The 14,133-nt window shown below is 52.1% G+C and overlaps 1 protein-coding gene across 2 annotated transcripts in view; it reads right to left on the bottom strand.

The window, feature by feature from the left end:
* PDE8A (phosphodiesterase 8A) overlaps positions 1–7,340 on the bottom strand; it is a 169,603-nt gene extending 162,263 nt beyond the window's left edge. For both annotated transcript variants that reach the window (XM_021680680.1, XM_044918176.1), the window contains exon 1: positions 7,034–7,340. In XM_021680680.1, the coding sequence (XP_021536355.1) occupies positions 7,034–7,237 (204 nt within the window). In that variant the 5' untranslated portion in view covers positions 7,238–7,340. The remainder of the gene's footprint in view (positions 1–7,033) is intronic.
* Positions 7,341–14,133: the final 6,793 nt, after the last annotated feature.

The following is a 14,133-nucleotide window of genomic DNA, read 5'->3' as shown; positions in this document are numbered from 1 at the left end:
AAGATCTCTGGCTCTTCTATGGTCTTTCAAACACACCTCACTGGGGAGCTACCATCCTCCCCGAACAGCTGAAGGCAACGTGCAAACTGCTGGCGTGACCAGCCCTTTGGGCTGTCACCAGCAGAGTGCGAGGAGCGAGGCGGCTCTTGTCCCCAGCAGCACAGCGGAGACAGACACAAGCAGACAGTGAAAAAGCATGATTTCACCGACCCAAGGTCTACTTCAAACCCATTCGGCACAAAAGCACTTGGCAAGCCCCACTCCCCCGGTTCTTTGAGGCCATCTTCAAAGTTTAGGGAGATCTGTGACATCCTTCCGGTCTGTGTAGATGGACAGACTGCACACGACGCCTGTAGCTAAGAAACAGCAGTACAAAACTTGTCAAAACACTTCTCTGTCAAGATATTCCACCACTCTTCTTACCAGAGCAGAACAAAAGTAGAACAGAAGGAGGGGACCCAGAACATTGCTCAACCCTAGTGCAGCCAGAATTGAAGGCAAAAGCTTTAGCAATCACCCCACACATTAATCACTGGCTTCAGGGTATTTTGGCTTTTTGTGAAAGCACAGACAACACACCCCAACAATTTTTGTTAAATTTAAATAAGGTGAGAGAGCCCCGTGGAACAGGAATAAAAGCCCTCCTAGCCTTAGAGACTGGTGTATTTATCCAAACATTCACTGAGTGTACTAACCACTTTGGGAAATGTAAGGAATCTAGGACACAGTCCTTGTCCTCAAGAGGCCTGTAATCCCACCGCAGGCTCAAGTCAGATCTCCAAGGGCTGCAGGGGAAGATCCTAAGAGCAGAGAAAAGAGAGTGCAAGTACAACCAGGGGCTCAAGAAAGATTTCCTCAGGGGCGCCTGGGTGGCTCAGTCGTTAAGCTTCTGCCTTCGGCTCAGGTCATGATCCCAGGGTCCTGGGATTGAGCCCCGCATCGGGCTCCCTGCTCAGCGGGAAGCCTGCTTCTCCCTCTCCAGCTCCCCCTGCTTGTGTTCCCTCTCTCACTGTCTCTCTCTCTGTCAAATAAATAAAATCTTTAAAAAAAAGAAAGATTTCGTCAGTAGGGCCTTGAAGATGCACACATGCAGAGCTGGAGGTAGGGAGTGCTGTGCTCTGGACAAAGGCTGATGGGAAGAACTAGCTCCAGGGGGGCTCCTGGCTAAGGAAGGCTACCTGAAGCCTGGGCAGGAGGAGGGGAGGGTGAAAAGGCCTCTCGAGGGAGGCCTGCCAACTCATGTCAGACAGCAAAGAGAACAAACGAGAAAGCCTCACAGATGCCTGACTTCAGTTCACTGGGGCAGGGCCAAATATGGCTTCGACTCTCACAAACACAAGAACCTAAGGCAGGGCTGGAACCAATTTCCCCAGCAGGTCATGACTTAACAAAATCCTGATAATGTGGATTCAGGATACCTGCTCAAAACCCAGGTGGACCTGCGACATCTGCAACCTAGAAGAAAGCCAGAGGATGGGAAATGTAATGGAGATAGGGAGTAACAGAGCAGCCGAGGAGCACTGGGTTTGAAGAGGCTCACCTGTATGAGCGTGGGTGAGTTTCTGACCTACAGTACTTTATCTGCAAATGGAAATGACACCAGTCACCTCACAGGGTTGTAAGGATTTCATGAGATAACATCTGTAAGACATTCAGCACAGTGCCTGCAACATCAAAAGCATCCAAGAAATGGTGGATATTATGACTATGAATAGTCTGCCCTCCAGGAACTTCTGAGTCCAGCGCCTCCTACCACCTTACTGTATTGAGAAAGCAGGCTGAAGCCACTGACCTTGGACAAGACCAAGGGATTACTCATGTTCTAAGAAACTTCGCCCTCTCTTGAGTTTTGATGTTAATTTTTAAAAAGTTTTGTCCTTTAAGGCATTTTATGTTATTCTGAGACATCTGCCTCAACCTGCAGACTCACATCATGAAACTTCCCCTATTAAAGGGCCCATCCCAAATGGGCAAGCTGTACAAAGGAAAAAAAAAAAACCAGTGTCATAAGCCATTTCACAGGGAACATTTGTGTCAGAAGGGGACCACAGGCCTTATCCCAACCCTCACTTCAGCAAGGAGGGTCTGGGCTAGCCCAGCACACGTCTGTGTGCACTAAAACAATATAGAATATAAGTGCAAAGTATTTTATATATATAATAAGAATTCAAGAAAATGAAAAAGCAGTATCTACAGCGATAAATTATAGTCACGTATTTCAGGAACAGAAAGTTAGATCTCATTTTGTCAACTACACTTTCCGAAGGAAACTTTCAATAATTCCATAATCCACCCAGAGTCAATTTCCCCTAGTGGGGGTAAAAAATCAGGCAGGTCACACAAAGAGAAATTTGCTTTAGTTAAGGGAAATAGAAAAATTTGATTAACCCACTCTGTACATTAAGAGCAAGCAACCTATTTTATTCCATAGCTAAGAAACACCAAGAAACCGGGGCGCCTGGGTGGCTCAGTTGGTTGAGCGACTGCCTTCGGCTCAGGTCATGATCCTGGAGTCCCGGGATCGAGTCCCGCATCGGGCTCTCTGCTCGGCAGGGAGTCTGCTTCTCCCTCTCCCCTCCCCCCTCTTATGCTCTCTCTCATTCTCTCTCAAATAAATAAATAAAATCTTTAAAAAAAAAAAAAGAAACACCAAGAAACCACTGAACTTGGGGGGACATTAAAGCTGGTAAGTCTGGTCAGTCTTGAGGAGGAAGGGAAGAAGAGGAGGAAGGTAGTAAAAAAAAAAAAAAAAAAAACAAGAAAACTGGGGGAAGGAGAAGAGAAGGACAGAAGTGAAGACCAGCGACAGGATGGAGAGTGGGCGTGAGTAGACTCTGAGCGCTCAGGCCAGGAACCCTCCAGGAGACGTCAGTGTGTGGCCCCCTATTATCTGTCACCTGTTGGGCGCTGCCCGCCCAGCTGCACTAATCCTTCAGCCTTCAGAGGGAAATCTACTCTGCTCACCACGGTAGAACTCTATTATTCCCTGGTATAAATGCTCTGAAAGGGCAATAACCAGAGATCTCCACAAAACCAGAGCTAAATCCTCCAGCCTCCACTCTAGTTAAAACCGGTTTCTATTTCCTTTCTATGGGCTGGGTGGATTTTCCCCTTCTCCAGCCTGGTTCACACAATTCTCTAATTCGACAGATGTCTGTGGAAGGCCCACTATGTGGGGGGATACAGGAGTGAACAAAACAGACGTGAGTGCCACCCTCACAGGGCTGTTAAATGACAAATGGGGGGTAGGATCACAGCAGTGCACTGGGTGTTTGCAAAAAGGGGAGGGGGGTGCACAGGCTCTCCTCTGACACTCCCGCCTCCACATTCAAATCTTTCAAGGGCAACTCAAGTCCTAGCTAAGGAAAGGGAAGACCAAGTAAATCTAGACTGACAAGAAAATACTGAAATGTTACAGTTAAAACTCAAGCTGATTAAAAATAAAACAAAACTCCAAGTGTTCAAACTGAACACAGCATTCATTATCTGTAACCACACAGACTATAACTTCTGAAATGAATAAACAGAACATTTTTAGTAACACTTAAATAAGTTCCTATAGGATGACCCAGCCTAATGTATTACAAGATCCTGAAGTACCTCTGGAATCATTAAGAAGCAAATCACGTTTACTGTGTTCTACTGTTAAGCATGTTTCTTGTACTTTGAATATTGGTATCTCATGTTGGGAATCATGTCCTAACATGTGGTCTGAGACACAACTCTATAAAAAGCCTCTATAATCGAACAAGTTTGGGAAATGCTGCACACTCTAAACACCATTTGGAGATTCACAGTGTATTTTAGGAAATGAAGTTTTCTGACAAATCCTGCATAAGAGATATCTGCAGAACTTAGTCTGAGCCAGTATTTTCCAAACTTATTTTGACATGGCTCCTTTTTTCATTTAATACTTATTAACAGTCAACAAGATGCTTCAGGGAACACATGCGAGATATACTACGAAGTAGGGGGACACACTACTTAATCTGAAAATGCAATTATCAATCTCCCAAGCATTTTGATGAACTAGTGTTTTCTATACATACTACTAAAATACAAAAACTTCCCCAATGAACTTCTTTTTGAAATGCATTCAGTGATATGCTGAGTTACTGTATTTTTAAGAAGAAATTTTTTTTTAACATTTTATTTGAGAAAGAGAGCACGAACAGGGGCAGGGGCAGAGGGAGAAGCAGACTCCCCCCTGAGCAGGGAGCTCTCTGTGGGGCTCAATCCTAGGACCCTGGGATCATGACCTAAGTCCAAGGCAGATGCTTAACTGACTGAGCCACCCAGGTGCCCCTAAAAGAAATAATTTTTAATAAACTAAAATTGGATCTTGGTATATTAATATAAAGGAATTCAAATTAATTGTATAATAATTTGATTTTGCTAAATCCTTGGAAGTTTATCTTCTCTAAACATGTATTTTTAGATTTCTAGAATGTATCTGATAATTTTAAAAGATTCATTCCCTTGGGGCGCCTGGCTGGCTCAGTTGGTGGGGCATGCAGCTCTTGATCTTGAGGCTGTGAGTTGGAGCCCCACACTGGGTGTACGGATTACTTAAAAATAAAATCTTTAAAGGGCACCTGGGTGGCTCAGTCGTTAAGCGTCTGCCTTCGGCTCAGGTCATGATCCCAGGGTCCTGGGATCGAGCCCCTCATCGCCATCGGGCTCTCTGCTCGGCGGGAGGCCTGCTTCTCTCTCCCACTTCCCCCTGCTTGTGTTCCCCCTCTCCCCCTCTCTCTCTCAAATAAATAAAATCTTTTAAAAAAATAAAATAAAATAAAATCTTTAAAAAAAAAAAAAAAAAAGGAAAGAAAGAAAAGGGCACCAGGATGGCTCAGTCGGTTGAGCATCTGCCTTCAGCTCAGGTCATGATCCTGGGGTCCAGGGATCCAGTCCCGCATTGGGCTCCCTGTTTCTCCCTCTATCCCTCACCCCTCTCTCATTCTCTCTCTCAAATAAAATCTTAAAAATAAAAAATGAAAATAAAAGATTCCTTCCCTTAAAGAAAAAAAAAAACAAACTAAAAAACATGCTGATATTTACCTCTGCCTTATTACCTGAAATGCCTACATACAAATATCTGTAACTGAGATGTGGTATCAACATGTACAGTTTGTGACTAACAAGCATTTCTGCGGTTTTGGTGTTGTTATTTACAGTTTGACTTCTCCTCTAGAAATACTAATATTACCTTAAAGCCTATTTTGGAGGTTTTATGGAATAAAATTCCAGTGAGTGAAAAGTTTCATCGTTCAGTTAACAATAAAGAGCCAAATTCAGCAAACATTTATTTAGGAGCTACTGTATGCATGCCAAAGGATTAAGCACTGTAAATGATGAATGTCTTTTTCTGGGCCCCAACTCAAAACAAAGGTCTGATGGGACAGAATATGTAAGACTCTTAAAAACTCAGGGGCCCTACAGACTGTGGATAGCAGAACAAGAAGCTGCTGCACTGGAGATGCTTATAAGACACGCGTGACTTTTAGGACACCTGCACCACCACAAAAAGGCAAGACACAGGGCCTCTTTCTAAAACACCTAATTTGGTGACCTAAAAGTTCATTATTAGTTAATGCAAGAAAACCAATATCAGATGTGGGTCAAAAACTTGAAAGCTGTTAACAATTCCGTATTTAACTTCACAGGTGTAATGCTTTTCTTAAGCCAATTAGGTAGGCTTAATGTCTAAGCACTAAGCTGACATTAGGAGCAGCTTGTTCACAGTCTAAAACTTACATCACAGGTTTCTTCAAGAATCTATAGAAGGAATCCAACTTCTGATAGTCGAAACAAAGTTAGATTTTTCACCTAGGATATTGGAGGGGTGGGGAAGTCGCTTCATCTAGGTTATGCAACACTGAAAAAGACTTTTCGCTTTCGTATAGAAAAAGCGTCATGGACGACTGCTAGAAATTTAACACAGAAAGTGAACAAACGGTATCAGACTTGGGAGGTCTAGCAATCCCCAGTAAGCCAGAAAATCCAAACAACTTCGCAAATGACTTTTTAAAAAGCAGCAGCAATGAGAGGGATGATCAAGTATCTGAGGCCATGCACACCAGAAATTTTTTCCTAGTTTAATAAAACATAAACGCATGAAATCAGCTCTACAATTTCAAATCAGAGAACTGGAAAGCTGCTGCTGTGTGCCTTAATGAAAATCTCCCTCCCCCCCCGCCCCTTTTTTTTCCATTATCTTTCCTTTAGGAAATCTTAACGAAGACTAAGCCCAGAAACTTTGACGAAACATAAGCCAAGGCGATGCGCGCTGGAGAAGACACAATTGTGAAAAGCAGTCGCAAAATGTCCCAGTGAGACTCCTTAATAAAAAATTAACTTTGTTCTGCTGAATGCTTCAAAAATCGCGTTTCTGATAGTATTTTCTCATTACATATGCTCTAAATACAACACGTATGGTAACAACCGTGAACCTCAGATACACGTGCAATGAAGCAGAGCTGATGCTGCTTCAGATTACGTTTTAACAGTCCCAGAGAAACCGGGAAACTGCAACTGCATGCATGTGCAAAACTGACAAGAGGGAAAACAAAACAGGGTGGTAAGATCCAGCGCCGCGGCTTCCCGGGGCTAGCCGCCCATCCCTCTCCATCACGAGAGCCCAAAGAACAAAGTTCACGCTCCCTGAACGTTTCAGGGGCGCGCCACGATATCCTGGGGGTTCCCCGCTCTGGTGTAGGAAAGGGACTCGAGCGCCCCGGGCACGTTCACGGCGGGCCCCGCCATCCGAGACGTCGGATGGGTCCCGGGAACCGACGCCGCGGCTCGGAGGGCGTCCAGCTCGCAAGCCTACCGGGGAGGGTCCGAGGACGCGCGGCTCGGGCTTCCCTCGGGCCGCTGCCCCGGCAAGCGGGTGCTGGCGCCCCGTCAAAGTCGCCCAAAGCCGGACGAGAGGGGACCGCCGCCCGGGCGGGAGCCCCGCCCGACCCCTGGGGGAAAGTTGCCGCCCGGCCCGAGTTTCGCCGCGGACCGCGCCGCCAGCCCCGGCGCCCCTTACCTTCCTGCCGCTGCCGTCGCGAGGCTCGGACTCCGCGAGGCCGGCGCCGCGGGCCCCGGGTGAGGCGGTGGTCTTCGGGCCGGGTGGGAGGCGCGGCCCGGCGGGCGGCGGCGGCGCGGCGGCGCCCGGCGCGTCCTCGGCCTCCTTGCCGCCGTGGTACACCGCCCGGCCCTCGGAAATGTGGATGCTCGGGGCGCAGCCCATGCTGGCGGCGGCGCGGCGGACACGCTGGCGGGCAGCCGCGATCCGGTCAGCAAACGGCCCGCCCGGCGCCTCGGGGCCGCCGCGGGCGCCGTGTCATCGCCGCCTGGGCGGGCGGCGGCGGCGAGCGCGGGTCTCGCGTCAGGAAGTGCGGCCGCCCCTTTTATCGCGGTGCGGGCGCGGCGGCGGCGGCGCTGGGGAGGGGGCGCTGGGGCGGGCGGCGCGCCGCGGCCGCCCCTCCGAACATGCCCTTCCTGAGGCGGGAGCCGCCGGCCGCCTCCCTCACATCGCCGCGCTCGCCTGGCCGCGCCGCGCTTCCGGGGAATTTCGGGGGAGGAGATTTGCGCTCTCCCAACCCGGGAGCGGGCAAGTCCGCGCCGCGCGAGCGACGCCGCCCTGGCCGCGGGGCGGCGCGACCCCCGGGGGAAGTGCGCTCCCTGCCGCGCCGCCGCCGCCCGCCGGGCCCGCAGCCCGCGCCGCTTCGCCTGCTGGGCCGCCGCCCCGCGAAGAAACGCCCCTGGCCCAAGCGCCGGCGGCGGGGAAGATTGGCCTAGACGCTCCTGCTGCTGAGGGCTGGGGGTCGAAGGACGCCCGTCAGGGCGGCGAGGACGCAGCCCGCGGGGTGGGGACGGAGCCGTCGGCTCAGGCGGGGTCTGGGGCCGCGCCGTCGAGAAACGCAGAAGCGGCTGCGCTCACCCGGGAGCTGCGGGCGGCGCGGCTCCGGCTCCGTGCTCCGCACCGGGTCTTGCCGGCAGCACGCCGCGCCCAGCCCCCAGCGGTGACCTCCAGCGGGTGCTGGCGTCAATGCAAAGCAGCTGGGGCGCCCGCCGCCACCTCCCGGCGCCGCCGAAGACTGGGCATGCGCGGCCACGACGGGAGGGGGCGCGCGGCCCCGCTGCCGGGTGGAGGGAATGGACTCGCCCAGGGACACACAGCCACCTCGGGCCTGAGGCCACAAAAATCCGGACCGCTGGGTTCGAATCCCGGCTCCGTAATTTAGCAGCTGCGTGACTTGGGTCAGGTCACTGTCGCTGAGCCTTAGACCTCTCATTCATTAATGAGGCCGGCGGACCTCCGTTTGGGGGCAGGGCAAGGAAGGCGCCCGCCCTCCGGGTCCCGGGCGGGTGGGGTCCGAGCGTTAATCGCCCGGGCCGCAGTGCCCCGTGCGCTCCCGCGCGCCACGACCTGGAACGCCAACGCCAGGCTGCCCAGGCGACCCGGCGGCGGCGGCGGCGGCGGCGCTGAAAAGCCACGTTTCGAGGCAGGCGGGGAGCGCTGTCCTCTCACCTGGCGCCCCGACCCAAAAGCACCTTGCTTGCGGGCACAACGCGGCGTCCGACATGCAAAGTGGGGCCTGTGAGCCAAGCGCGTTGTCACACACACACACGCACACACACACACACACACACACACAGCAGTTCGCTGTGCGACCTTGGACGAGTCACGTAACCTCTCTGTGCCTGAGGCTCCAGCCCCAGTCAGAGGGAGGACGACGCCCCTGGGTGTCCATCGCATACCCCGCGAGCGGCCCACCTCGGGCCTGCTCCCATTCCCGCCCTTCTTGCGACTCCCGGTCCGGGGAGACCCCGGCAAGGCCGATCCCCTCCTTTCCTCTCCAGCCGTCCACACCTTTCCTAACGCGGCCCCGCAGCGACCCTGAGATGCCGCCGCTTGCGCCTCGGGCCGGTTACTGTGAAGCCCCGGAGGCGCACTTCGGACTGGAGTCCCTGCCCTGGCGCTGGGACTGCGGCTCCGGCTCAGGTCCTGGTTCCCCTGCGCGGCCCGAGCGCCAGGACGCCAGGGAACTCAAAATCCGCAGCCCCCGCGCCCCTCCAGCCGCAATCTTCGGGGCCCGAGGGGCCCACCGGGCGGTTTCCCGACGGCGGCGGAGCGGAAAGGCAGGGTAACCCGAGAGCGGCTTGGTGCTATTGGCCCTCTTTACTAGCCGAGCTGGCCCAAACCACTGGCACGTGACTCTACTATCAAGTTTAAGCACATTAAGCAGTAATTATATTTATGCCTCCCTACCTTATAAAAGTACCACCGGCTCAATGAAGATGTCTTGAAAGACACAGGAAAAGATTCTTATTAGCACCCGTTATTCCACCTAAGCCGTAATTTTCAGAGCAGAATCTGGACCCTTCTAAATAGAGTTATTCTTGAAGAAAACGCTTTGAACCACCAGAGTGCATGAAAGTCTATCGCGTGTCCTCTGTCCTCCCCGCCTGGCCAAGAAGTCAGGCCTTGATGACTCTGGGCACTGACCTTGCCTTCTCCAGCTCCAGGCTGTTTCAACCCTTACTGGTCCCTCCCTTGACAGGCAGCACCTCCGTGTCCTGGCCTTTCCTCGGAAATCCTTGAGCCCTGAGCTAATTGGGGGGGGGGGGGGGTTCTTTTCCCTGCCCCCACCTGCTGGCTCCCTGGGCTGCCTGTGGCCTTGGCAAGCTGGTCATTTACCCTCTCTGTTCCCAGAGACCTGTTGGGGAGCAGCGTTCACTGATTTCCAGTTCTGCAATTTGGAGACCCTAGACTTAGAGACCCTAAAGCTAAAAAAGGATGCAGGAGCAGACAGGAAAAGAGTCATCTGCCTACTTCTGGGGTCACAGAGAACAAACCCCACTCACTTTTTTCCACACCCAGGAACTCAGCCTGGGATGTCCAGGAAGTCACAACAAGTCGCCCCCCTCAGCTTGAAGCCCCTAACATCAATTCCACCCTGCCCCCACCTTCCCCAGTCATAACCACTCTGAGGCCCCTGAACACTTCACCCTATGAAACCCATCCCCCCAGTCCTCGGTGACAGTGGACAGAAAAGGGACGACATATCGACAGAAGTAACCCAAACTTCACTGGCATGTGCCACCCACTACATCACCCAGGCCTCCCAGGCCCCTAGAAAGAATCCCACCGCTTGGAGGTGTCTAAGGAGCTCATGAACAATCCCCATCCTGCTGGAGGAGACACACTGCCCACCATGTCAGGCATGTAGACACTTCAAAGCTCTGCTTGCAGTAGAACACACTCCACCACCACGCCCAATCCATTCCACCCAGTGTGCCCCACCCCACTCCAGGCAGAGTTGCTGGACCCCCACAAGGCTTAGCGTTGTAGCTAAGTGTCTACTTCGGTTCTTACTCCTAGGGTCAGCATAAGGTCAGTGGGGCTCGGAAAGGAGACAAACCAAGGGGTAGATGCCTGGGCCCAGCCTCTCCCACTACCAGAGTCATTCCCAGGAGACCCCGTGGGGCTCCGCCCCCCCCCCCCCCCCCCCCCCCCCCCCGGCAGGCTGTCCATTAGAGACATGAGGGCGTGGTTCCTACACAACTTTGTTTATCTAGCATCAGAATCTATTCGGTTTCCACACCTCTTCCACTAAAGCTGATCCTTCCTCAGCCAGTTCTCTTTCCTGGTTTTACTGCCTTTTGCACCCAGGCGTCAGCCATTCAGACTGTGCCCGGGCCACCGAGTTCCCTACTCCCCTCCCTCGCCTTCCCCATTGAAAGGGTCTGGAAGCAGCACAAGTGGGAGAACGCCTGTGCACCAGGGTCTGAGTCCCCGCGCTTCCCTAGGTCGTCTTTCAGAGCTGCTTTCCTCCATTGTGAATCCAGGATTCGTGATACCTACCTCAGTGGGATTAAAGACGCTAACCAATGTCATATGCTCCTCTACTAAGCCGCGGTGCCTTCCTTAGCTCACCGCCTTCTCCCAGACCCATTCAACACCACCTTCGTCCAGGCCTACCCCAGCCTGCTGGAAACCTCTGGAGACACGAAATCACCATGAGGATCAACACCCCTACAAATCTGTGCATCAGACTTCATCACGTTAATTTCTCTTTCAAAACTTTGTATCATGTGACTTTAAAAAAATGTCATTTTAAAATTACACATTCTATAATTTACACATGAATACATGCTGGGAAAATAGTTTTTAAAAAATCAAATGAAGCAGGAGTATATAAAGTGTGCAAAGGCAAAGGAAAGGCTCTCTTTCTCCCCCACCCCCTTCCTTCCTTCCTTCCATCCCTATTGCTAACAGTGTGGACCATATGCTTCCAGACCTGTTTCTATGTTAAATATTTACACACACACACACACACACAGGCAGAGCTGTTACAGTGTCACAAACAGAGCTGCAGTAAATATCCTTGAATATATCTTTTTCTGTAGGATGGACTCCTAAAAGTTGAATTGCTTGGTCAAAGAGTATGTCCCACCCTATGCCAACTCCAGAAGGGATGAAACACAGAAAGAGGGGCGTCTGGGCGGCTCAGTGGGTTAAGCCTCTGCCTTCGGCTCAGGTGATGGTCTCAGGGTCCTGGGATCCAGCTCCACATGGGGGGGGGGGGTCCCTGCTCAGCAGGGAGCCTGCTTCTCCCTCTTCCCCTCCCCCTCCCCCTGCTCATGCTCACTCTTGCCCTCTCTCTCTCTCTCAAATAAATAAATAAAATCTTTTTTTTAAGATTTTATTTATTTATTTGAGAGAGAGAGAGACACAGCGAGAGAGGGAACACCAGCAGGGGGAGTGGGAGAGGGAGAAGCAGGTTTCCAGCCGAGCAGTGAGCCTGATGCAGGGCTCCATCCCAGGACCCTGAGATCATGACCTGAGCTGAAGACAGATGCTTAACGACTGAGCCACCAGGGGCCCCCAAAAATAAAATCTTTAAAAGAAGAAAGAGAAAAGAAAGGAAAAGAAAAGAAAAAAAAAAACCATATAGCCCAGCCAGGGATGAAAGATTGAGAAGAGGAACTCCCTGGATACCCGCTGTGCCCCTGGAGAAGGGGGGCATCCAGCCAGCCCCAGATGCAAGGGCTCTCCTGGACAGCTTCTCCACACTCACAGGCCTCCTTATCTTTCTCTCTCTTGGTACTCCCACACCTTTAGTAAAGTATATTTGATTGTTCCAGCCTTTCTCAGATAAGAGAGAAACTGAGTGACCACTCTTAGGCCAGAACTGGAAGGAGGGAGGAGCGCCCCCTAGAGGCCAGAACAGTGGATGACTAAGACTCTAGGACACTGTTCTCTACCTCCAGAATTCGAGGGTGCACCTGCATTTCTCTCCTCCCTATTTGGCTCCAGACCTTGGTACTTGTAGTTCACCTAGAGTCTGGGATTAACAACCCAACGTTGACTCCTTTCCTCAAAATGACCTGGAATCTCGGGCTTCTTCGTTTCCAACAAAGGGCTCTGTCCCCAGTACCCACATGCCCCTTATGCCCTATTCCTTGGCTCCACTCACCCTTTCCCACTAGGCAAGGGGGTCAGATGCTTTCCCACCAACTGGATAAAGTCCAGAATTCCTAACACTGCCAAATTTGATTGTAAATATCAGAAACCCAACTCCACCTAGCTTAGCAAAAGTAGGTACTTATTGGTTAATTTCCTCAAAAGACAGGAAGGGCAAGGAGAGCTCAGCATCAGAGACACAGAAACCACAGACCCAGATGCCGCTAGGACCGGCTCTCGATCCTGACACCTTGACCTTCCAGACAAGGTTTGCTGTGATGCTGAAGCCATGGTTCAGGAGCCCTGGCTTCCATTTTCATGGTAGCCCCATGACTACCCTGTTGGTTTCCACTGCACCATTAAAGTTCCTCATCCCAAGTTCCTAATGTGGAGGGTCCCAGGGGTCCGTCCCTACTCCCAGGGCTGTGCGTCACAGGGCCCCATGCTTAGAAAGACCCCCACTCTTGGTTTAATGCTCAGCTGTCACCATCTTAATAACTGTTGAACAAAGAGCCCCACATTTTCATTTTGCACTGGGCCCCATGAATTCTGTTGCTGGTCCTGTCTACCGCTTCTAAAAAGTGCACTTTTGGGCTGCCTGGGTGGCTCGGTCGGCTAAGCGTCCAACTCTTGGTTTCAGTCAGGTCGTGATTTCAGGGACTTGAGATGGTACCCCATGTTGGGCTCCCCACTCAGCAGGGAGTCTGCTTCTCTCCTTCTCCCTCTGCCCCTCACCCCAGTCATTCATGCTCTCTCTCTCTCTCTCTCAAATAAATAAATCTTTTTTTTTAAAGTTCACTTTTCAGGTATATGTAGGGGAGAGAAGCATGGGGGAGTGTGTGGAAGAATCTGGTGCCCCAGGAGGGATTCACAGGCTCTGCTCCTGCAGCTCATGTTGTTATGTCAGAGTGATAGTCCTCACCTGCCACCCCCTCTCCGTCGCCCCCTGGCTCAGGCCCCCCCTCTCTCTACCACCCCTGTGGGTAGGACAGACCTCAGAGACCACCTCCTCAGGAAGTGGACACGCAGAGGGTCAGGTGACAGGTCACTCAGCTGGATGGTGCACAGCCAGGATCCCCAAGGCCCTCCAGCTCTTGGCCTCTCCCCGGGGGAGGGGGAGTGCTCAGCCCAACCCATCCAGCCTCCCAACTGCCAGCCTGGGGCCCTCAGCCAAATTCTACCTGAAAAAGCATTTGGCTTCTGGGGCTGAGATCACTGTTGGTCACCCCTCCCTGAGGAGAGGAGTAGGGGAGGAGCGGGGCCACGGGTTCTCCTGGCCTAGTATCAAGACATCCCCGAGAGGGGACCTGTGATATAGCAGTGACCACTGCCAGCCTGACTGTGTTAGGCTCTCGCCCACACACCCCACATGAGCACCTCCTGAGCTCACTCGTTCCTCCTAACAGCCCCATAAAGTGGTTACTGTTGTCCCTCCTGCCCCTCCACCCCGCCCCCATTTTAAAGATAAAGACACCGAGGTTTTTTAGAACCAGGGCTGATGCAAGTCCTTAATAAAACCCAGTACCCATCCTTTATAAAGACTCTTTTTACAAATGGAAAGATGCTTCTTTAAAATAATAAAGTGTGGGCGCCTGGGTGGCTCAGTTGGTTAAGCGACTGCCTTCGGCTCAGGTCATGATCCTGGAGTCCCGGGATCGAGTCCCGCGTCGGGC

The sequence above is a fragment of the Neomonachus schauinslandi genome, chromosome 9 (assembly GCF_002201575.2).
Source record: "Neomonachus schauinslandi chromosome 9, ASM220157v2, whole genome shotgun sequence".
Classification (NCBI taxonomy): domain Eukaryota; kingdom Metazoa; phylum Chordata; class Mammalia; order Carnivora; family Phocidae; genus Neomonachus; species Neomonachus schauinslandi.
The sequence above is the reverse complement of the archived record's forward strand: the minus strand, read 5'-3'. Positions and strand labels throughout refer to the sequence as shown.